This window comes from Babylonia areolata, chromosome 20, assembly GCF_041734735.1.
Source record: "Babylonia areolata isolate BAREFJ2019XMU chromosome 20, ASM4173473v1, whole genome shotgun sequence".
Lineage (NCBI taxonomy): Eukaryota > Metazoa > Mollusca > Gastropoda > Neogastropoda > Buccinidae > Babylonia > Babylonia areolata.
The window spans coordinates 22,683,392-22,707,050 of NC_134895.1; the positions used below are offsets into that span (position 1 = coordinate 22,683,392).

A 23,659-nucleotide genomic window follows, 5' to 3' on the forward strand; every position below is an offset into this window, starting at 1 on the left:
TTATGGTTGTATCGGTGTGTGGTGTTACATTTATGGTTGTGTATCGGTGTGTGGTGTTACATTTATGGCTGTGTATCGGTGTGTGGTGTTACATTTATGGCTGTGTATAGGTGTGTGGTGTTACATTTATGGCTGTGTATAGGTGTGTGGTGTTACATTTATGGCTGTGTATCGGTGTGTGGTGTTACATTTATGGTTGTGTATCGGTGTGTGGTGTTACATTTATGGCTGTGTATCGGTGTGTGGTGTTACATTTATGGCTGTGTATAGGTGTGTGGTGTTACATTTATGGCTGTGTATCGGTGTGTGGTGTTACATTTATGGCTGTGTATAGGTGTGTGGTGTTACATTTATGGCTGTGTATAGGTGTGTGGTGTTACATTTATGGCTTATGGCTGTGTATAGGTGTGTGGTGTTACATTTAAGGCTGTGTATAGGTGTGTGGTGTTACATTTATGGCTGTGTATCGGTGTGTGGTGTTACATTTATGGTTGTGTATCGGTGTGTGGTGTTACATTTATGGCTGTGTATCGGTGTGTGGTGTTACATGTATGGCTGTGTATCGGTGTGTGGTGTTACATTTATGACTGTGTATAGGTGTGTGGTGTTACATTTATGGCTGTGTATCGGTGTGTGGTGTTACATTTATGACTGTGTATCGGTGTGTGGTGTTACATTTATGGCTGTGTATCGGTGTGTGGTGTTACATTTATGGCTGTGTATCGGTGTGTGGTGTTACATTTATGGCTGTGTATCGGTGTGTGGTGTTACATTTATGGCTGTGTATAGGTGTGTGGTGCAGAAATTTCAGCAGCCCGGCAAATCGAGCGGTTTGGAAGGAACTGATGAAGGTAAACAACTTACCGTGTGGAACGGCATGGACACGATTACCCGGTGAGGACATACTTATCAGCCCGAATTTCACACATAGAACGATAATTCAGCACGGCCAGTGCAGTACAATACAACATGGTACAATACTCTATACAACAGCGCAATAAAACACAACTTGATACTATGCAATACAATACACACCACACTACACTACAATATATACAATAGAATATATAGTATTTTGTTGTTGCTGTTGTTGTTTTTCAGTCAGTTTATCTCAATACCGAAGTACTCCTGCGTGAGTGGTTTGTCATTAAATTTTATGGCCGGAAAGTGTGAAACAGGTGTCGGTTATATTACTGAACTGCGTGTCTGCGGAGTCAAACTTCAGGTTCAGTTTTGCCCGCAGCTGACATCAAACAATATGTCATGACAAGAGGCAGCATACCTATAATGAAGCTGCTGTTCATTTTCGAATGCCGCACTGAACAATAATCGACGAGAAATAGTAACTGCATGGTGAACCTGAAGTTATGTGCTCTTGAAATTGTGTAGCGTCCTCCTACTTTAATCAACCCGACTGAACTGAAAAAGCTCGGCTGGCCTTTGCACTGTTGGCTACAGGTGGTTGGTTTTGAACATTAACACTAAAAACTGATACTATAGTGTCCACTGCATGATTTGAAATGGTCGGATGTTGTTGTACGTTGTTGCTCAGTGTTTTGTGTGTTTTAAGCGCGTCAGGTTACGCTGTTGGTCAGGCATCTGCTTCGCTTATGTGGTGTCGCGTATAAGGATTTGTCCTAACGCAGTGACGCCTCCTTGTGTAACAGAACTGAACTGTTTGTTTCGGTTTTTTGTGTGGGAAGGGGGTTGGGAGGGGGGGGGGGGGGGTCAGTTTATTTGACTGAACCGAAATACGAAGCGGGTGCAACGTCTATCACTTTGACGAAGCGACCATGGTTACAGTGACGTACCTACAATGAGTAATATCCGGCCGAAAGTCTTAAAATTGAACAGTCTGTGTGTCGCGTATTCTGCTTATAAAGCCTGTATACAGGAGACTGTACCTTGGAAAAAAAAAAGGAAAAAAAAGAAGAGGGGGGGGGGGGGGGGGGGGCGGGGGGGGGGTGTGTGTGTGTGTGTGTGTGTGTGTGAAAAATTTAGGCCTATATCAGGGAAACTAAAATATGGAATGATGAAAATGATTTATCATTTGTGTTTTGGACTTGATTAACAACTTACATTTAATTAACTAGCATCACGGATCCGTCTCAGTTATTAGTTACACAGGTATGATAATAATGTCAGCGACGACGACAACAACAATACTGAGTAGTACTAATACTAATAATGATAATGATAAACAAATTGTAAAGAGTGGGAACTCTCTCCATATCCATTATCAATGATAATAATAATGATGATGATGATATGGGTTTATATAGCGCGGTACCTCACACACACACACACACACACACACACACATATATATATATATAGTGTACACGTACTCCGTCAGCGCTGCACTGACAACAACCGACAGCAACACATGTCACCAAATTGTTACTAACTGGGCCTGCATATCATCTCCGCCAGTCAACTGCCCCTCCGCTCAGTGCGTCCCACAATGCCTCGATCGGATGCACACCGTAACAACTTGACTCCGAGTTACTAAAACACAGGCACAATTACACGCACGCGCCGCGCGCATCGTCTACGCCCGCTTCTTCAGTGCCCAAAGGACAAAGGCAAAACAAAGTAGGCTCGTCAGTATCTCCATCGTCGCTTCTGTCCTTTCTCCTCAGTGGAAGGTGTGTGTGTGTGTGTGTGTGTGTGTGTGTGTGTGTGTGTGTGTGTGTGTGTGTGTGCCAATGCGTGTGTGTGTGTGTGTGTGTGTGTGCCAATGCGTGTGTGTGTGTGTGTGTGTGTGTATGTGACTCGAGTGTGCCACTGGTGTGCGTGCAGTGCGTGAGTGTGTGTATGTGTGTATGCCCGCGTCGCGTGCGCGTGTGTATGTGTGTGTATTTAAATGCACAGGTTTGTGTAATAGTTATATACCCATTTGTTGAGGAAGGGAAAAACATTACTGAATAATCAACGCTCGTTTCTCGTGTTTCAACGTGACCGGGTCAGCTGATAGACGGTCAGTGCCAGAACGCTAACACTGAAAAGGCTCGATCTGATATCAGTTGCATTTTCAAGGAGGCGTCAGGGGGTTCAGACTGACCCGTACACGCAACAGCACATGTGTTTGAAAAATAGAATAATTGTTTAAATATATAAAATTGAAAGCCGGAGCCGACTGAGACGTCCGACATGTGCATACACCCAGCCGCGGCTCAGGCATTCGCTCATGACTGCAGTGGGCACAAGATCAGAATACTTCGCCAAAACAGAACAAGACCACTGGCTGCGAGAATGACCACTGACTGACAAACTTGTAAATAATGGAAGTCCGTGGTGTGTGTCGGTTACCATGCACGAAGAAGTTACGTTGCTACGCGACACTCAAATCGACTGAACACACACACTCACACACGCGACAAGAGGCTCACCACACGGACATGACGAAAGCCAGACAAAGTGGGCGGAGATTCGATAACCAATCAACACGCGGCACTTTCGGACTCCAACCAATCAAAGGCCGCGATAGTTTGCACACCTCCCATTGTGGTCGCTGTCCACAAACTAAGAAAAAGCACCGGCGAAGCACCTTCATCATCATTCGTCGAGGAACCGTACCGGAAAGTTGACTGTTGGTGCTTACTCGTTGATTGTGGAGGTAAGTTGCTTTTGGGTGTTTGATTTTCCATGTATGTTCGAATCGAAGACTGACAAGAAAAGAGAAACATCCGTGATATATATTCTTGCTGCATCATAGTGATGGTCGAAAGATGTGAGCACCGGCAGCCATGCGTAGAGTCATCAGCGAGGAGTCGTTTGTGTATGACAGCGCGAATTTGATTGGGTACTTGACGAGACATCTAATGTGACAGAAAAAAAAAAGGAAAAGGACAGGGACAGAAATTTAGAAGTCATGTGTGTGTGTGTGTGTGTGTGAAAGAGATGGAGGTATGTGAAAGAGAGGAGATAGGTGAGGGGGGGTGGGGGGGGGGGGGGAGAAACAGAGGACATAGAACTTGATACCAACCACGACATGGGAGATATTTTACTCAGCTTATCTTATTATTTGGAAGACAAGCTTTTTTTTCTTTCTATTTTTTCCCCTCTCATCTAGCCCATATCCATGATTGCGGTTTTAGTTTCTGCATGATTGCGGTTTTAGTTTCTGAAGGAGTTGTCAGTGCATTCGGACAGATTCATAAGCTGTACCTTGTACATCTGCTAGGCAGATGTCCAGATACCTGACAAGCAGCATAACTCAACACCCTTAGTCAGGCCTTGAATGCATGTGTATTATTTGTGTACATATCAGAGTGGACATACAGAATTGTGCCACAGGACAACCCTTTTGATGGCGTGGGTTCTTTTTCAGTTTGCCAATTGTGTGCTGCAGTTTGTCACCTCAATCAAATGACTAGATGCTCAGTTTGATTTTCCAGTGAAATTTGGAAGAAAGGGTGAGAGCAGGAATAAAAACCCAGACACTCGTAGACACACACACCTGTCTGTGCATAAATTGCTCTCTCTCTGTCTCTCCTGTACATAGACACACACACATGGTATGCACACACATATATACACACAAAGACATGTGCACACATGCATGTACTACTTACACCCCCTGCACTAACTACCCACATACAGAGCAACAAATGTATATTGCATGCACTCACATGTACATACATAATACACATGCTTATGTGCACATGCACAGACACACACACGCACACACACACACACACACACACACACACACACACACAGATATACACACATTATGAGCATGTTTTTTTTCAAAACTCGGCAGAGATGAAGCTGACATATGTACACACCAAGTGACATTTGCAAACATTCAAGCCCACAGTTGTGAGACAGAAAGTGTGTGTGTTTTTGTGTGTGTTTTTTCATTGTTTTCTCTCAAAAGGCAGGCACTCAAAATGTGCCTGTTTTACACATAAGAAAAGCAGCTACTGAGAATACACCTGTGTCACTCATTAGCTCCTATTTTACTGACACTCCAAATATACCCATTTTACATATAAGAAAAGCAGGCACTAGAATTAATGTACCTATTTTACACATAAAGAAAACATCCACTCAGATTAGTGTACCTTTTTTTTTTTATTACACATCAGAAAAGCAGGCATTCAAATTTTTTATGTACCTATTTTACACACATCAGAATATCATACACTCAAATTAATGTACCTGTACCTATTTTACACATCAGAAAAGCAGGCACTCAAATTAGTGTTCCTATTTTACACAGTATTCGAGAAGCAGTCACTCAAAATGCACATTCTTAGCATTCCCTTACATCATGGAAGATAAGGAAGGGTGGGGTTTTTTTTTTCCAAACAGTAATTTTGCATTGAAGTTGGAACGTTTTTCATTTGTTTTCTTTTAAATGGATTGACTGGGAGATTGCCAAAAAGAAAGTGCTTACATGGCAGTTAACTGCCCCCCAAATACAACAGGGCAGCTGCACTGCATAGTTTGATTGCCATACCATATTGTGACAGTGTCACAGTTTGACAGGTTGATATCACATTATTTACAGCCATTGGAATTTACTTGTTAAGGCCTGGAAAGCCCTGGTAAAGTCACTGTGATATTTTTAATTAATCTTTTTTCTTTCTTTTTTTATAAACCTGCGGGAACCCTGTATTGATATTTTGCAACACATCAGACATGAAAGTCTTTGATCTGTAACTTTTTTTTCTCTTTTTCACAGTACATCAGAAAAGCATTCACTCAGAATGTACTCTCTCTTGCTGTATATTATATATGTGTGTGTATATATATATATATATTGATATATATGTATATATATGTTCATTATTTTTTCTTGTTCTTAAATTGATCATTCGTAAAAACAAGACCTTAATGGGTTAGCATGTGCCAGGAGCGATACTTTTGTGTTGACCCTTGTCAGTCATTATTCAGTGCCAGTGGGAGCAATTGTACCAGCGCTGTTCAGGTCATGAAGAAGTCAAGGACAAAAAAGGGGTGTGTCAGCAGCTATTTTGACCCTGATCTTTTGGGGGTGTGCCCATTTGTGAAATGACCTTCCAGTTTCAATATTTGGAGAGGGAGACACGATTTCTTTATACGATCATGAAGCCCACATGCATATACACAAATCATACGTGTGCATATATATATATATATATATATATATATATATATTGCATAATATTGTATTGCGTTACTCTTTTGTCACAACAGATTTCTCTGTGTGAAATTGGGCTGTTCTCCCCAGGGCGAGTGTCACAATACTGAGACAGCTACTCATTTTTATTATATATATGATATGAAATATACTCTGACGCATGCACACACGCACATACACACAAACACACACTTGTTTATGTGTGCGCGCACACATGTGCATGATAAAAGACATACACATATTCATGCATGCACATGCATATACACAATGCTCATGCACATACATGAATATTCACACACAAGCACACACACACACACACACACACAAAAGTAATCTGGCACTGACACCTACATTTTTTTTGTACGCCAATTACTTACACCCAAAATTTAATTAAACCCAGAGATTTAAATATTGCAAAGTATGACTAACTGCATTTGTCTGCTGTTTGCATTCTTTTGCTTGTGTTTGTTGTAAGCAATAAGCAACATTTTTTTCCGAACTTGAATGACTGTGTCAAGGCATAGTTTATGCAAACCACACCCACTTTGCAAACTGCAAATCCATTACAAGTCCGCGATCAGATCCAGTTTTTGTCCATAACAGAATCAAAAACGAAAGGACACGCCGTTTTACGTAAACTCGAAGATACGTAACCCGGGTTTTATCCATCTTGTTTATCTTCTTCACAGACAGGCTCGTTCAAGCTCACATTATTGTTCACCCACGACCACCACCCACCCACACTACAGGCAAACCGTAAAGCACACGTGATAGGTTTTTGCCTAAATTGCAACGCATTACATCATAATAATTGACAGGCATTTGACGAATCGTTCAAACCATCAAGTCTACCCTCCTGCTTCGAAGACTCGTTAATTGCATCACGAACCCCCATCCCACCCCGACCCCTTCCTGCTTTGTCACACAAAATCCTTTCTCTCGGTCATCGCGATTAAGGCGACGCTGCTTGGTCCAAGCAGACAGCCCAGTAAGACATTAGGTCGGATATACTCTATCTATGGTCAGCCATGACCGAAGGAGGCCAACTGTGCGGACAACTGAGCTATAATCATCGAACCCAGTGGCGCGGACGTTGTTATTGTCGCTGGGTGACTTGTAGGTCAGTCTCGTTTCTGACCTCGTTTGGATTCGGCTCCAGGCCAAGGTTAAGGTCACACCGCCACTCTCGGTACACGAGAACTTGCCGGCCGGGTTTTGGCCGACGCTGTCAGTTAGGAGGAAGGTGGCAGAATGGTTAAGACGCTCAGCTGCCAATACAGAGAGTCCGTGAGGGTGTGGGTTCGAATCCCGCTCTCGCCCTTTCTCCTAAGTTTGACTGGAAAATCAAACTGAGCGTCTAGTCTTTCGGATGAGACGATAAACTGAGGTCCCGTGTGCAGCACGCACTTGGCGCACTGAAAAAGAACCCATGGCAACGAGAGTGTTGTCCTCTGGCGAAATTACGTAAAATGAAATCCACTTTCATAGGTACACAAATATGTAAGCATGCACTCAAGGCCTGACTAAGCGCGTTGGGTTATGCTGCTGGTCAGGCATCTGCTCAACAGATGTGGTGTAGCGTATATGGATTTGTCCGAATGCAGTGACGCCTCCTTGAGAAAGTGAAACTGAAAACTGTCAGTCAGCGAAACGCGAATCGCTCTCACGTGTATGAGTCGAATCAATGACCCGTGCTCGCGCCGTGTAGTGTCAAACGCGAGAATGTTGAACAACCGGCCGGTTCTTCGCCCGAGAGCACTCGCTCGCGCACACCTGTAGATGGAGGTAATGAGAGGGCGAAGGATGGAGCTGGTGGGGGAGAGGAGGTATGGAGGAGCTGGTGGGGAGGGAGGGGGGTGGAGAGTGTCGAAGTGGATTGAAGGTCAGTTAAGCCGGTACTGAAGCAGTCAAGACTCGGCTGACGGCGGAGCCAAGGGAAAGAGCCAAGAACCATCCCGGAATGGAACAACTTGCCCACTTAAGCCGCCACTGCGCCATCTCTGGCAGCCTTCCAGGCCAGGGTGGCAAACCTCTGACCAGCTCCAAACAACAGCAAACTACGCCCCCCCCCCCCCCCCCCCCCCCCCCCCCCCCCACACACACACACACACAAAATCCTCCAAATTCTCTTAAACCTAGAACTAAACAGCCCACTCGGAACCACCCTCCGGAAAATAATTCATGTAGCAGATTCATCGACAAGTCGATGTTGGCTACCCATCCAAAACAAGAAGAAGAAGTGTCTGAGACAACGGTGTGTGAGCACACATCCATGATAAATTATGAAATACTCAGTCGCACTTCAGCATCCCAAATTCCTGGAGCTGAATTTAGGATTCTAAAGTGGGACGGAATGAGCAGTAATATACATCGCACTTAAACATCCTAAATTCCTGGAGCTGAATTTAGGATGCTAATGTGTGATTATACCCACTTGCACACACGCACATTGCACAGCATGTTACGATTTAAGTGTATGTGAAAAGTGACAGTGTCCTGTGATCGAAACAGACAATACAACCGTCACTCTACCTATAGGCAATGAAAGCGACCAATTCCATGGCTTCAGCCCCTGCCCCCCCCCCTCCACCTCAGTAGACAAAAACTAGACTTATAGATTGGTAAGAATTTGTGACAAATGTACGGTGTCATATTTCTTTGTGTGTAACAACTTGACAAATATTTGGTGTGGTATGTGTAAATGCAACTACATTATTTTATATACCATTGTTGCTGTTTCAGTCCTTGCTGATTGCACTGTTGGTGATTGGTGGCTCAGCGTTGCGGTGAACATTCTGACACGTTGATATTTCTCTTCTTCTTCCTTCACTGTCATCATCAGCATGTCGCTGAAATTTCTGACGGGGAAGTTGACCTTCAACTCCCTGCGCCCTCTTGACCTGTCTATCTGCTCCAAAGAGTGAGTATATAGCTTAAAAATTGTTTTATGCATAAAGCTACAGGATGTATATTAAAAGATGTGTATATGCATGTTCTGATATATTGATATATATTGTATGCTATTGTAAATACATAACAAAACAAAGAAAAGGAAATCCTCTGCGGAATTAGTACCAGAAACTTTCACCAACTTTTAGAAGGTCTGTAAAATAGAGGAACACACACTGTTGTTTTCTTCTTTTTGGGGGGGTGGGGGTGGCAGGGGGTTGCTATTAGCGCAAAATCCTGGTTGCTGACTGTTCAGAATTGAGGTTCCCAGCTCATGTGAAAAGTAACTCCACTGAAAAAGGCAACAACCAGCCATGAAAAGAATATTCTGCCTGAGCACTAGTGGAGAGGTGGAAAAAATTGAAATGAAAAAATATAAAATATAACTTTTCTTCTCTTTTTTTCTTGTTTAACAAAAAGCAAACAAACACTCCATTCATGTACAAATCGTGTGTTTTTCGTAAACATGGACATTGTTGCTTTCTTTTGTTGTAAATGGATATGAAATGAAACTTTATTGTGAAATGCATACTTGTAAGAAAAGACTGAGCAGCAAAAATTCAACTGAAAAAAATGTGAAATTCATTTGGAAAAGGAAACCTTTTTGCACTCATGTGTTCATTGTTTCAGATGACAGAAAAGACGGAGTTAAAAAGAGTTAGTTGATAGTCGGTATGGGTGCTGGTAATTTCTGGAACAGATTCTTTTGGAAGATAGTTGTGTTGTTGTTTTTCATGTGCTTGGCAGTCAGGAAACATTATTCTTTTTTTCTGTCTTTTTTATTTCTTGATTCGGTTGACAGACTGATGGCCAAAATATTAGAATGCTCGAGTCTCACCTGAGTATCGTGGATTCAGATCTCAATTTTAGCACACATGGTGGGTGAGGGTGGAGATTTTTTCAGGTGGAGATTTTTTCCAGTCTTCCAGATCTGCATATGTGCAGACCAGCTAGGGCCTGAACCCCCTTTGTATGCTTTCACCAAAAGACGAAGTACCGGTACATATGTTAAAGATCCTGTAATTGGAGTACAGAAACATGAAAATATGCAGCATGCACCAGTCACAACAGATACATCATGACAGTGATGTTCATGGTGTAATGGGAGAACAATTATAACATGGACTTTATGTCATAAGGATGTTTTAACCTAATTAACATCCTTCACGAAGACAGAATTTTTACACAACATGAGACTAAAATTGAGCAAAAGTTGGGTATGTGTGTGTTTCAGTGAGATCCGTGCTTACTTTGAAAACAGCTATGATCTGAACGAGAGCTTGTTTACTGCTCTGAAAGGTCAGTATCAACATTCAGATGATGAAAGTCTTTCTCGAAATACCTGTACAAAAAAGACATTATACTTATAATACGGACAGTGATGGCAGTAGTAGTTATATATATTCATTGCTTCTCATAACATGTACAACAGTTACATTGCTAATTGGATGTTTACTATTTCTAAAGACTATTTCTAAGTGCCTTTTTCTCTTTTTTATTCTTTTTTTTTTACAAACAACCATGTTATTTTGATTATCCTTCCTGTAAATCTTTTTTATTTTCTTCTGAAAATGGAAGTATAAAAATTATTAGAACCATGGAATAATGTTGTTTTATACATGTATCTGATATGCCAATTGTTGTTGAGCAGAGTAACAAATGTGACAATCTTCCATATTTTCATTTGTTTTTGTTTTTTTGTTGTTGTTGTTTTTTATTACTAAAGTGGATGGAGGTAGATTTTGTTCCAAATTAGTCTTTTAGTTCTGGTGATTTTTTTGTTTGTTTCGTTTTAATGGAGAGCTTTTCAGGTTGTTTTTTTGTTTTTTGTACATGTTTTCATCCCCAGAATGTCAATGGCCTCATTTTTCAGCTGTGTTGTCACTAACATGAATTCAGCATTTCAATGTTTATAATAAAAAAAATTTAAAAGGAAGAAAAACAGAAACTGAAATTAAAAGAGAGAGAGAAAAGAACCTCTCTTAATGTAGTTATTGTTCTCAGTAATACCTGTGCTGTTGTTGGTTTTTTTTGTTTTTTTCTCTAAAGCAGTTTAAAAAAAATCTTGTTCCTGCATTGAGGCATTGATTTTACCTTATTTCCTTTCTTCCTCTGAGCTGACAGGTGTGTTCTGTGGTGGAAAACTGAATGTTAGATGTGTAGTGTGTAAATGTGACATGGATGCCTATACTTGATTTCAGATCCAAACAGCCTGTACAAATGTCCCGATCGCCTGAGGCTCCCCCTGGTGTTTTACTATGCCCACACTGCTGTGGTCTACGTGAACAAGCTGCTATTGGCCGGTCTCCTGAAGGTCAGATATATATACTTCAGACTTCAGACTCTTATTATGTCCTCATTTCAAAAAAGGAAAAAATTCCTTGCAAGCAGGTAAAAACACAAAATCCAAGTGTGAATACATACCTATACATGCCCTCCCCACCTTTCTCCCATCCCTGTATGTAATCATACAGCACATTTGCTAGCACACACACATGCACATGTACTTGTGATCCCTCCCCCCTGATCCTTCCCTTTCACCACATTCTTGTGCACAGTGCAATCACGCTGAGTCACCGCTTGAATAAAACACTGAAAAACACTGACTGCTTTCAATTCTGTGAAGTTATAAAAGAAAACACACCAACAGAAGCACTAAATTGTACACCGTACATTGCATGTGCATCTGTATAAATCATCCATCAAACATTGATGTCCCTCTTTGAATTTCACCTCTCCTCATGTGTGCTTGATTCTGTTTTCTGTGCATGCTTTGAGGTGTTGTGTGGAAGGGAGGAGTGGTGAAATCGATTCCAAGCATTGTGGATTGAGAGTTGCATTGTTTGGAAACTGTGATGTGTTTGACTGGTTTTTAGGAACTGGGATTAGTTTTAAGTATTGTGATACAGATTCAAGTATTGTAATGTGATATGTGCATCATTTAGTTATTGTGATGTGTGTTATGTACGTTCAGTGTTATGTTGTGTGGGATGTTTTTTGCATGTGCATACAGGTAAATTATTGTTAGAGTGTTTGGTTGGATGTCTGTACATGGTTACGCATGTAAATAGTCATTTTGATGTTAAAATACATGTTTTAGACATTGGTTTTTACATTTTACAGCCCAATTAAGCATAAACTGTTATGTTACCTAATGGCCTTCCTGTTCTGTACTGATGAGGAAAGGTGGGAGGGTTAAGGGGTATGCTTTGCTGGTTAACAGATACTGCAGAGCGACAGGTGTTATACGTTTGTTGTTCATGTTTTTGCATGTAGATGTTTGTGCATGGATTCACGTGTGTGCATGCGTGAGTGTACTGGCTGGAACAATGCAAGGTGGCCATGTTTTGATTGCATGATTGGGGTGGAGAATGAGGTCAGCACGTCTTCATGCCGTGATCAGGGTTGATCCTGTGGGTCGCCGGTGTCTGACCGATTAAGACAGCTCAAAATGTAACTGCTATCAGAACATGCTATTTTTTTTCATGCATCTTATCAAGACATTGTGAAAGACACACAGGTGTTTTTGACTGCTACCGCCGATGGCAGACAAACTGATGTCTTATCACATAATCTAAACAGGAATCAAAAGAAAACAACAGAAGAAATGAGAGGTTTTGGAGACCATGATTTCTGCACCAAAATGTTACCAGGAAAGCGTCAATTCCCTCTGTTTGATGCTGATTCTTATAAACCCCAAACAAGTCCTTTACATCACATGTCTGCCCATTGCAGGCTGACCAGAAAGCAGGCACATGTTTTTGACCTCCAGTCGTATCTGGGGACATAATTTGTTCTGTTTTTCTCCCATGTGAATATGTAGGACGTGCTGTTACTTTCTTAAAACCAAAATAAGTCATCAGCATGACATGTCTGACCTTTGCAGGCTGTATTGAAAGTAGGTTGGTGCCTTGGGTCTCCTGCCATATCTGCGGACATGATTTGTTCTGTTTTGTAACCCTGTTTTGGACACATTATCTTAGACATTTTGTGTGTTCCTTGTGAATGAAGAAGGCATTGTTTTTTTAAAAATTTTTGTAAGGGTGTATGTGTCCAGTTGTTACAATCGTAGAAGCTTATCTGGTTGTCCATCACTTCATTGTTTTGTTTTGATTTTGTATATGTTTTAAACAGACTTAATTCATTCACAGAAACATCAAAGCAGTTGTATAACAAATTAGTTGAAGCACAACAAGCAAAGCTTATAACCATGCTCTAAACGAGTTTCTATGATTTTGTATATCTTTCACTTATGTTCTTTAATGTACGTCACTGCATGTGTTGACAGACATGTTTGCATGTGCTAAAGAGAGGCAAGGTGAGAGAGAGAGTTTAAATGTTTAACAATGTAAACAACCCCCTCCCTCTCCCCCTCTCCCCCCCGCCCCCCCCCCCCCCCCCCCACCACCCCCCCACACCTCCACCCCCCGCACAACAAAGAAGGCAAGAGAGAGACTGGAATTATTTAAAGATGACAACTGTTTTTGTTAACAGCATTAATATGCGACTTCAGTTGACTCATTCATATTCAGACACATTTGTGAGAAGGTGAATATGCACATATTCACAAACACATGCACATGCATGTTGTTTTTCAGGAGATATGTACAGGGAGATACAAATCACATTTACAAATATGGAAACACATGCACAAAAATGTACCAGTGCGCATTCAAGTGCACTTGGTTATTCATGCTTATGTTTGCACCAGCGTGAGTACACAACTCCCCTCCTCCACACACACACACACACACACACACACACACACACACACACACACACTTACTTTAGATATACTTGCGTGCTGATGCACATACTCGATCATGCATGCACACACTCTCTCTCTCTCTCTCATTCTTGATATACTCCGTTTTCAAGGGTGTGCATGCTGGGTATGTTCTTGTTTTCATAACCCACTGAATGCTGACATGGATTACAGGATCTTTAATATGCGTATTTGATCTTCTGTATGCGTATACACATGAAGGGGGTTCAGGCACAAGCAGGTCTGCATATATGTTGACCTGGGAGATCGGAAAAATCTCCACCCTTTATATACTAGGCGCTGTTTCCAAGATTTGAACCTGGGACCCTCAGATTGAAAGTTCAATGCTTTAACCATTCGGCTGTTGCACCCATCAGTTACATGTGTTTATACAGTTTTCTTTCATACCTGTGAATCAGTTGTGCATGTGTTTGATATGCATGCATGTTAATGATTGGTGTGAAAATGCTTTGCTTTGTCTCTACGCAAGGTTCAGCACTATTTAGATACCTTTATCTAATTTTTAACGAACATTTTTTTCTTCTTCTTTCTGTTTTTCAGGAGAGAGTCAACACCACCTTTGAGACCATGTTTGAAACAGGTGTGGATGAAATGTCCTGGGACGACACGGTGAGAATTTAATTGCACTGCCTTGTGGAAAAAAAGAACTGATTGATAATGTGTATGCCAAGTAGCCAAGTCATGTCCACAAGGGGGCAAGTTCTGTTCCCTAACTCCAAAAGTTTATGCGGCATGGACTGGACTCCAAACTGACATGTACTCTTTGCCAGGCAAACTTTTTTTTTTCTTTGTTTTAAAAGTTTCATTGTAGGAATAATTTCCAGATCGGAAAAATTAACTTTGATTAATCAGGCTCCTCTTCAGTGCTGATCCTTGCAATAAAGCTCGCACAGAGGTTGACTACTACATTCTGGCATTATATTCTCATGCAACGAGGGGTGAAGCCTTGAGGAAAATTGTTGTTTACATTCATCATCAACGGGCATAGCCAGGCACAAATGCCAATATGTTAAAAACGAAAACACACGCAATACCGGCAAACATCATAGCTGTTCTTCTCCTTCCCTCAATACCTACAGGCATACATGTGGGTATACACATGTACACACAGAATCACACATATGCACCCCACCCCCCACCCCCCCTGCCCAACCCCGACCCCCCCACACACACACACATATACACACACACACGCATGTGCACATATTTGTGCTTTCATATACAGACATATTCAGACATGAACACACTTGTGCAGATACACACAGGAGCATGCACTGAACATGTAAGCTAACCCTATCATAATATATTTTCTAGAAACAAACACATAAGTAGTACTTCTTGATGTTTTAACAACCTGTTTTCAGTTTGGATATTTCTCTGTTGACAGAGTATAAAAGTGAAAGTTGCTTTTGGAGAAACTGGAATTTAAGAAATAAAAGGTAAAGAAACATTTTTTAATGTTAGAATTAAGGAAATGAAACAAAACTTCATTTTTTTTATCTTGCTGACAGGAGAACTACCGCATGGGTGGGAGCTACAAATGGCCAAGTGTGGAGGACGTTGTTGAGTATCGTCGCAACGTGCGCAACATCATCCTGAAGCTGATTGCTGACACCCCTCTGCAGCTGCCTATCACCATGGATAGTCCCTGGGTGAGTGGTGCTCCAGTCTGACTGGTTCAGCAGCTGAGCCATATTCTGATTAGATCAACATCATAGCCTGAATCAGATTGGTTCAACAGATAAGCTTCAATCTGATTGGTTCAAAAGCATAACCTAAATCTGATTGGTTCAGCATGGTAGCCTAACTCTAATTGGTTCAACAGTTTAACCTAAATCTGATTAGTTCAACAGCTTAATCTAAATCCACAACAGCTAAGCCTAAATGTGACTGGTTCAACAGCTTGGTCTAAATCTGACTGGTTCATCGCCTTAGCCTAAATCTGATTGGTTCAACAGTGTAGCCTAACTCTGTTTGGATCAACAGCATGGACCAAATCTGACTGTTTCAACATCTTAGCCTTATCTGACTGGTTCAACAGCTTAGCCTACATCTGATTAGATCACCATCATAGCCTAAATTTGATTGGTTCAACAGCTTAGCCTAAATCTGATTGGTTCAACAGCTGAGCCAGCATGTGTTTGGATCAACCTCATAGCCTAAATCTCTTTGGAGATTGGTTAAATGGCTAAACCCAAGTCTGACTGGTTAAATGGCTAAACCCAAGTCTGACTGGTTAAATGGCTAAACCCAGGTCTGATTGGTTAAATGGCTACTGACTGGTTAAATGGCTAAACCCAGGTCTGACTGGTTAAATGGCTAAACCCTGGTCTGACTAGTTAAATGGCTAAACCCAAGTCTGACTGGTTAGTCACTTATTCTAAATTGATTGGGTTGATGTTGTGCAAATGGATCCATGTTTTTAAAGCGCTCAGAGTATGATCTCTGACTGAAGACATGTGCTATTCGAGTATGAATAATAATGAGGAGGATGATGATAATAAAACCCAACATGTGTACCTGTGTGTAGTGGGGTTTGGTGATGGGAATGGAACACGAGCGCATCCACCTGGAGACATCCTCTGTGCTGCTGCGGCAATTACCTGTCCACCTGGTGCGGAAACCGCAGGGCTGGCAATACGCCCCTCTTACCTGGGGTCAGTTCTACCTGTCTTTCTGTCTGTCTGTCAGCCTCTGGTGTGTCTGTGTGTGTGGTGGTGGTGGTGTTTTTTTTTTCTTTTTTCTTTTTTTTGTTTTTTTGTTTTTTTGCTGTCCCATCTTCTGTACCATCTCAGTGGCATTACCTCCATGCCAGTAGCCCACATACCAGAGGAGCCCATGCACTGCTGCTGAGTTACTTCAGTGGTGTTCAGGTGTGCCTGTTCTGATTAAACGTACTTAGGACATCATCTACTGAGCCCTCCTACAGACAAAAATAATTGCTTAGGCTGCCAGACTGAGTGAATGTACCCCCAGAGTGGAGACTGCCATGTCCCTCCATTAACAGGTCTCCCATGAATCTGCAAACTCCAAAGACCTTGAAAAGGGAAAGGAAAGTGTAGGGGGACTGAAACTGAGGCCACCATGAGAGCATTGCATTAAAGGCCACAGATTTTGGGACTTTATTTTTTTTATTTTTGATGAAGGTGGATGATGATGATGATTATGTTGCTATAGGGGTCCATTTTATAATTTTAATGATATCCTAGCACTAACCAGGCATGAAAGATAGACACTTGCAGTGTTGTGTAGGGAATTTGAGCAATACATCCAAAGACACATCCGAGAAGTGGATGTTACCGGACTCTGTGGTCCCAGTCTTCCCATTTAACTCACTCCAGACGATGGAGCGCTATAGCGTTCCTGGTGTAGGTAGCGTTCCAGACGACAGAACGCTATAGCAGTTTTGACAATTAAAATATTTTCCCCATTTTTCTCATGGGGTAGCATAACAATCGCAGCTACACCGGGCATAATGAACGTGTCAAGGGTCAAATAGAAAGTTTCTTTATGAGATTTCATAGCAACACACTCCACAGCGAGCCAGTGAGTTCAGGACCCCACACGACAAGCTAATCTGTATATGTATCAAAAATGGCGTCGCAAGGGATACAAATGGAAATTTTTTGAGTAAACTAGATTACGACAGACTGCTGCTGAAGTGATTGAAATGCTTCAAACTGAAGGTTTCGACATCGACGAGTATGATAAAAACGTTGAATAAAGTGTCTGCAGTGAAGAAAGCTACCAGCAAGAAGGTACTGATAGTGACTCAGCTTCTGAGAGCAGTGAAGAGGGAGGGTGGTGGGCATTCACATGATGTGAGGAGAGGGGTAAGTGGGTCAAGTACAGTGAGTTTCACTCAGTTACTTTATGTTTTGTATTTTTTGTGATTTTTTCCTAACCCTAACAAATGGGTCTTCTGTAGGGAAAAGCAAGGGAGAGAACTATTCATCCAGAGTGAGTTAAGTCCACATAACACTGGCTGCAGGCTGAAAAAAACATGTGGTGGGAATTGAGGCTGCATTATTCCAGCCATCAGTCCATGACGCTAACCACTTCATGATAACCATGACAGCTGGTGTTGTTGTTTTCTCTGTCTTTGTCAGTATTTCTCTCTCTCTCTCTCTCTCTCTCTCTCTCTTTCTCTCTCTCTCTCACTTTCTCTCACTCTTTCTCTCAGTATTTATCTGTCATTCTCTCTTTCTCTTTCTGTCTGTCTGTCTGTCTGTCTCTCTCAGTATTTCTCTGTCATTCTCTCTCTCCATCTCTCTCTCTCCCTCTCTCTCTCTCTCCCTCTCCCTCTCCCTCTCCCTCCCTCTCTCTCTGTCTCTCCTCTTGCTGTGTGGTGAAATGCAGAAACTATTCCCCTGCTTCATGTCTCTGTCCTTTCACAGAATCTGGCTGCGGGGAAAACCAGATGGTGCGTGTCGCTGGAGGGGAGGTCACTATGGGCAAGCCGAAGGACTTCCCGTCGTTCGGTTGGGACAACGAGTATGGAGAAGTGAATTGCAGGTTAGTGCAGCTGTGTCAGGGATACATTATGGGTGATGGGGAGAGTGAAGGTCTAACATTGAAGGGTGCAAGTTCTGTAACTCTTACGGTGAATTTCTGGAAATGCTCACGCTTAAGCCCCCTCATTACAGATAATGTCACAAAAGCTCAAATCTTGTACCATGACATCTTTATTTTGTTGTGGGTTGTTTGTTTTGTTTTTGGTTTGTTTTTTTTGTTTCTTTCTTTCTTTCTTTCTTTTGTCAAGCCTATGATCAAAATATAATTCAATAGGTACTCTTACCCATATGTTCAGCTTGTGTTTTGCGGGATGTTAGGTGTGTGAGCCAAAGTACGCATGGGCATATATTAATGCCTTTGAAAGAGTGTGTGTGTGTGTGTTTGTATGCATAAGACTTTGTATGAGTTTGTGTGTGTGTGTGTGTATGTGTGTGCATGCATGTTGAAATTAGTTTTAATTGTGTGTGTGTGTGCTCTTGCACAAAAAGTGATGTGAATTGGTGAAAAATAGGCAGAGATTGATAGAGAATTGAAAGACAAAGTTTTACTTTAAAAAAAGAAAATAAAATATTTACCTTAAACAAATATATATATATATATATATATATATATGATCATGTGGTAAGAGGTGATAGATTGATTTAGAGGAATGTGAATAAATAAAAGAATAGGATTAAAGGATTAAAAGGATCCTCACACAGGTCAGGGACATATAGAGGTCAGTCAAAAAGGTTTTCTGTTCTATTTAAAATAGTTACATGAAGAAGACAAGAAGAAAATGCAGTAGCAAGCTTAATGCTGATGTGTGGTATGTGTCGCACATGCTGGTTGGGCTACACATGCCAGCAACATTACCTGAATTTTCACTTTGTCAACTTGGCGCTGCGAGCAGTATTCTTTTACTTCTTTTATCCTAATATTCCTTTTTTTTTTATCCACATTCCTCCAAATCAGTCCATCACAACTTATAATCCCTTGCCGCTCACTTATCTTCTATGCATATTTTTTTTTTTTTTTTTTTTTTTTTTTAATTAATGATATCCAAAAGGAAAAAAATTCTGCCTTCTGACTGAACTGAAGACTGACAAATATCTCTACCTCTCTACCTATGTAAATGTGTGTGTGTGTGTGTGTTCATTCGTTGTTTGATTTTAAGTCTATCAACAATTGTGATTTTAGACAAAAATTCATCACCTTCTCCACCATGCCTTAAATCATCACTACTTTCTCTATTCCTCTCTTCTCAGTTAGCACGAAAAGAATCTAAATAAAAAATTTTTTAAAAAATTAAAAAAAAAACAACTTACTAGTCAACCAGTGAAATTGTTTACAAAATAGAGCCATTGGGGCTCCTAATTAAACTCTGAACTGTTTCAAACGCAAGTTGATTGTCATATTTCTAAGGCAAGCAGATGGATGCACATCTTGTAAATGAAAGAGGTAAATATGTTTTTCACTGTTCACATCCGTGTGTGCATGTGTGTGTGTGTTTGTCTCCTTTTCTACTCCCTTCCTTATTTTCATTAAATGATTGGAAAAACAAATCCTCACTTGCCATGAATATGACATCTCAGTATTTTTTTGTTAAATATGTTATGAAAGTTGTTGTGATAAAAAAAAAATGCTGATAATTGTTGGGGAAAACGTTGTCAATTGAATTTTTTTAGATAAATATTTGTATATTAAAAAAAAAAGGCTGACAAATATGGGGCGAAATCGCTGTCAGTGTTCCAGAGTTTGAGGCGAGCCAGTACCTGGTCACCAATGGTGAGTTCCTGCGGTTCATGCAGGACGGGGGTTACCAGCGGGAAGAGCTGTGGAGCAAGGAGGGATGGCAGTGGCTGCAGTTCCGACAGGCCCGGCACCCCACCTTCTGGGTCTGTGAGCAGGGTGAGTAATGATAATAATGATGATAATGATAGTATTTATATAGCGCTGAATCTTGTGCAGAGGCAAATCAAAGCGCTTCCTTGGTGTCGTGTGTGTTTGTGTGTGTGTTTGTGTGTGTGTGTGTGTGTGTGCATGTGCATGTGCGTGTGTTTGAATGTACATGTTCGCGGAATGAGAATAAATAAACATCTTGTCAGTCATTTGAAAGATTTATTATGTGTTTGCTAGCCTCCTGGCTGTAACACACAGCTGTGGGGGGATAATAAAGACAAATGGACACAGGGAAAAGAAACAAGAAAAAAAACCCAATCATCTTCTCTTCTTTCTTTCTTGCGAAAAAAAAAACACCCACAATAATCTTCATTCCTTTCTTTCTTGCTTGCCCAGTGCAGCAGCCTCAACTAACCCTCTTGCTAGGCTTAAGCCAGGGATCATTTGTAATGAATCAGATGATAGTCTGAAAATTGAACTTGAAACTGGTATGGGAATCAGACCATAGTCTGAGAGAGTTTAATGATGTTGAGGTTTTATTGTTGAATTTGAGCACTTATAAAAGTCTCTAGTATAATATTCAATTCCTTATATGACAACGGGCAGTATACCTTTAAACAGAAATCCTGTATGGGGTGGTATTCAACAAAGATTAACATTTGCACCCTTCACAAATAGTGAGAGTGATAAATAGTTGATTTCAAACAGGTTTTTTTTTCTCTGATTATTCTCATAATGGAGCAAACCATTCAAGACTGAGAATCAGCACAAGAAAGGACATTAATTATTGTCATTGGTATTTGAACAAGGTACTTCAAAGCCATAAGGATGGCCACCAACTCAGCTGTAAAAATTGAGTGACCCTTCCCTGATTATTATGATTTTTCAGCTGGGAATCACAAAAGCAAATCTGGCACTGCTATCATCCAGAACCGAACCATCAGTGTAAACTTTTAAATGATTATCTTTTTTTTTCTTCTAATTTTGTTCTGACTGATGCTGCTATTATATACTTTGTGGAAAAACTGGAAAAAACATAGATTCAGTTGTAAGTAAAGCTGTTAAAAGATTAAATTGCTTGAAAACTGTAAGTCACTTACATTTAGTGACCTCTCTTGTAAAGTCAAGATTGACTTACAATCAAGAAATCTTCTTTTCTGCTCTGGTAACCTATCTGAAGAAGCTCCCAATCATTGATAGTAAAGCTGTGAAATTGGCCGTAGGAGCACCTGTGCATGCTAAGACCACTGAAGCCTATAGATAAGCTTGTGGGTATTAAATCGCTCAATGAAATCAGAAAATCAGGTTCTGCTGAATACATTGTGAGATGTACAGCCGTGGAAGATTTTGAAGAATTAAGTACCGGGTATTCTGAAAAGTGCACAAAATCATTCAAATTTACAAACCATTTGCACATATGTATCAGTGCTCCAAATTCTTCAAACATAAACTTACATGATATGCCACCTCTTATACTGCTACCACCTGTCCCTCCTTGGGAGTTAATAAGAGCAAAAAGTCAACATAAATGGTCCTGACACAACTAAAGGAGAATACCTACATATGATAGCAGCTTCTGGATTGAAGATGACGGGCGCAATAGCCGAGTGGTTAAAGCGTTGGACTTTCAATCTGAGGGTCCCAGGTTCAAATCACGGTGATGGCGCCTGGTGGGTAAAGGGTGGAGATTTTTATGCTCTCCCAGGTCAACATATGTGCAGACCTGCTAGTGCCTGAACCCCCTTCATGTGTAAACGCATGCAGAAGGTCAAATGCGCTCGTTAAAGATCCTGTAATCCATGTCAGCGTTCGGTGGGTTATGTAAGCAAGAACATACCCAGCATGCACACCCCCGAAAGTGGAGTATGGCTGCCTACATGGCGGGGTAAAAACGGTCATGCACGTAAAAGCCCACTCGTATACATGCAAGTGAACGTGGGAGTTGCAGCCCACGAACACAGAAGAAGAAGAAGGATTGAAGATAGTCATAATATAAGAATCAATAACAGCAATAGGATTGAAGATAAGCACAATATAAATGTCAATGATAGCAATAGCAAAGATAATAGAATGAATAATTATAATGATAGTAATAATGATGATAGTAATGATGATAAATGAATAAATACATCATTGAGAATGATACATTTCAATGAACTCGCAGGATGCAAAGGGGGCTGTGGTGCCGATCTTGCAGCCTGTTCTCCCTGCACACCCAGTGAGAACAACAACGCCCCACAGAACAGCTTTGGGCACAGCAATGGATTCGTTGACAACCAGCCTGTGGCTTACAGGTGAGTGAGCCTCTATAGCTGGTTACCAACCACACCAGTACTACTACTACTGTGTGTGTGTGTGTGTGTGTGTGTGTGTGTGTGTGTGTGCTTGATTTTGTGTGTGTGTATACATGTGTGTGTGTCTGTTTTCCCATTTTTTGTAAAGCGGTTAGAGTCCTATTAGGAGAATAGGTGCTATATTAATTTGCATTATTATCATTATCATTATTACTACCGCTCAAACTTTCACCTGAAATGTGTGATTGTTTCACACAGACAAAAACGGGAAAAAAATCTTTTCCTATTTTAGGTGCAGTTGAATCATTTCTTCTGTATCTTAAGCAAATTATTATGAAGTGTCATTGAAATGTGTTTTTTTGTTGTTGTAAGCTTAATGTGATGTTTAAAATTTAGTTCTTGTTTTCCTATTCTTCTGTGTTACACCCTTCTCCTAGTCTTACTGCCTTCCTCTGGAAATCAATCTCAGACACTAGACTGACACTGATGTCATTGATCTCATAGACTGACACTGATGTCATTGATCTCAGACGCTAGACTGACACTGATGTCATTGATCTCAGACACTAGACTGACACTGATGTCATTGATCTCGGACACTAGACTGACACTGATGTCATTGATCTCAGACGCTAGACTGACACTTATGTCATTGACCTCAGACGCTAGACTGACACTGATGTCATTGACCTCAGGCACTAGACTGACACTGATGTCATTGATCTCAGACGCTAGACTGACACTGATGTCATTGACCTCAGGCACTAGACTGACACTGATGTCATTGATCTCAGACACTAGACTGACACTGATGTCATTGAAGCACCATGAGAAAAAAAAAAGACTTAGAAAATGATTTGGTTTTATCAGCTTCTTTGATTGCAGTTGAGCATGTGTGTTTGTTTTTTTCTTTTTCATCTAAACATAAAGAAGGAGGCGATGAATACCTTGAATTCATACACCTGTGCATTCTTTTTCATCTAAACATAAAGAAGAAAGGGGTGTATGTATGCCTTGATCTCATACCTGTGCACTCCTTTTCACTAAAAGATAAGGAAGAAAGTGGTATATACCTTGATCTCAAACCTGAGCATAATTTTT

At 41.0% G+C, this 23,659-nt stretch overlaps 1 protein-coding gene across 1 annotated transcript in view; it reads left to right on the forward strand.

The window, feature by feature from the left end:
• Window positions 1-3,522: 3,522 nt before the first annotated feature.
• Window positions 3,523-23,659, forward strand: part of LOC143295308 (uncharacterized) — a 36,693-nt gene continuing 16,556 nt past the window's right edge. The window contains exons 1-10 of the mRNA XM_076606939.1: window positions 3,523-3,619; window positions 8,876-9,053; window positions 10,317-10,381; window positions 11,284-11,396; window positions 14,409-14,477; window positions 15,380-15,520; window positions 16,399-16,525; window positions 18,266-18,383; window positions 20,110-20,273; window positions 22,429-22,558. Of these exons, the coding sequence (XP_076463054.1) occupies window positions 8,977-9,053; window positions 10,317-10,381; window positions 11,284-11,396; window positions 14,409-14,477; window positions 15,380-15,520; window positions 16,399-16,525; window positions 18,266-18,383; window positions 20,110-20,273; window positions 22,429-22,558 (1,004 nt within the window). The 5' untranslated portion in view covers window positions 3,523-3,619; window positions 8,876-8,976. The remainder of the gene's footprint in view (window positions 3,620-8,875; window positions 9,054-10,316; window positions 10,382-11,283; window positions 11,397-14,408; window positions 14,478-15,379; window positions 15,521-16,398; window positions 16,526-18,265; window positions 18,384-20,109; window positions 20,274-22,428; window positions 22,559-23,659) is intronic.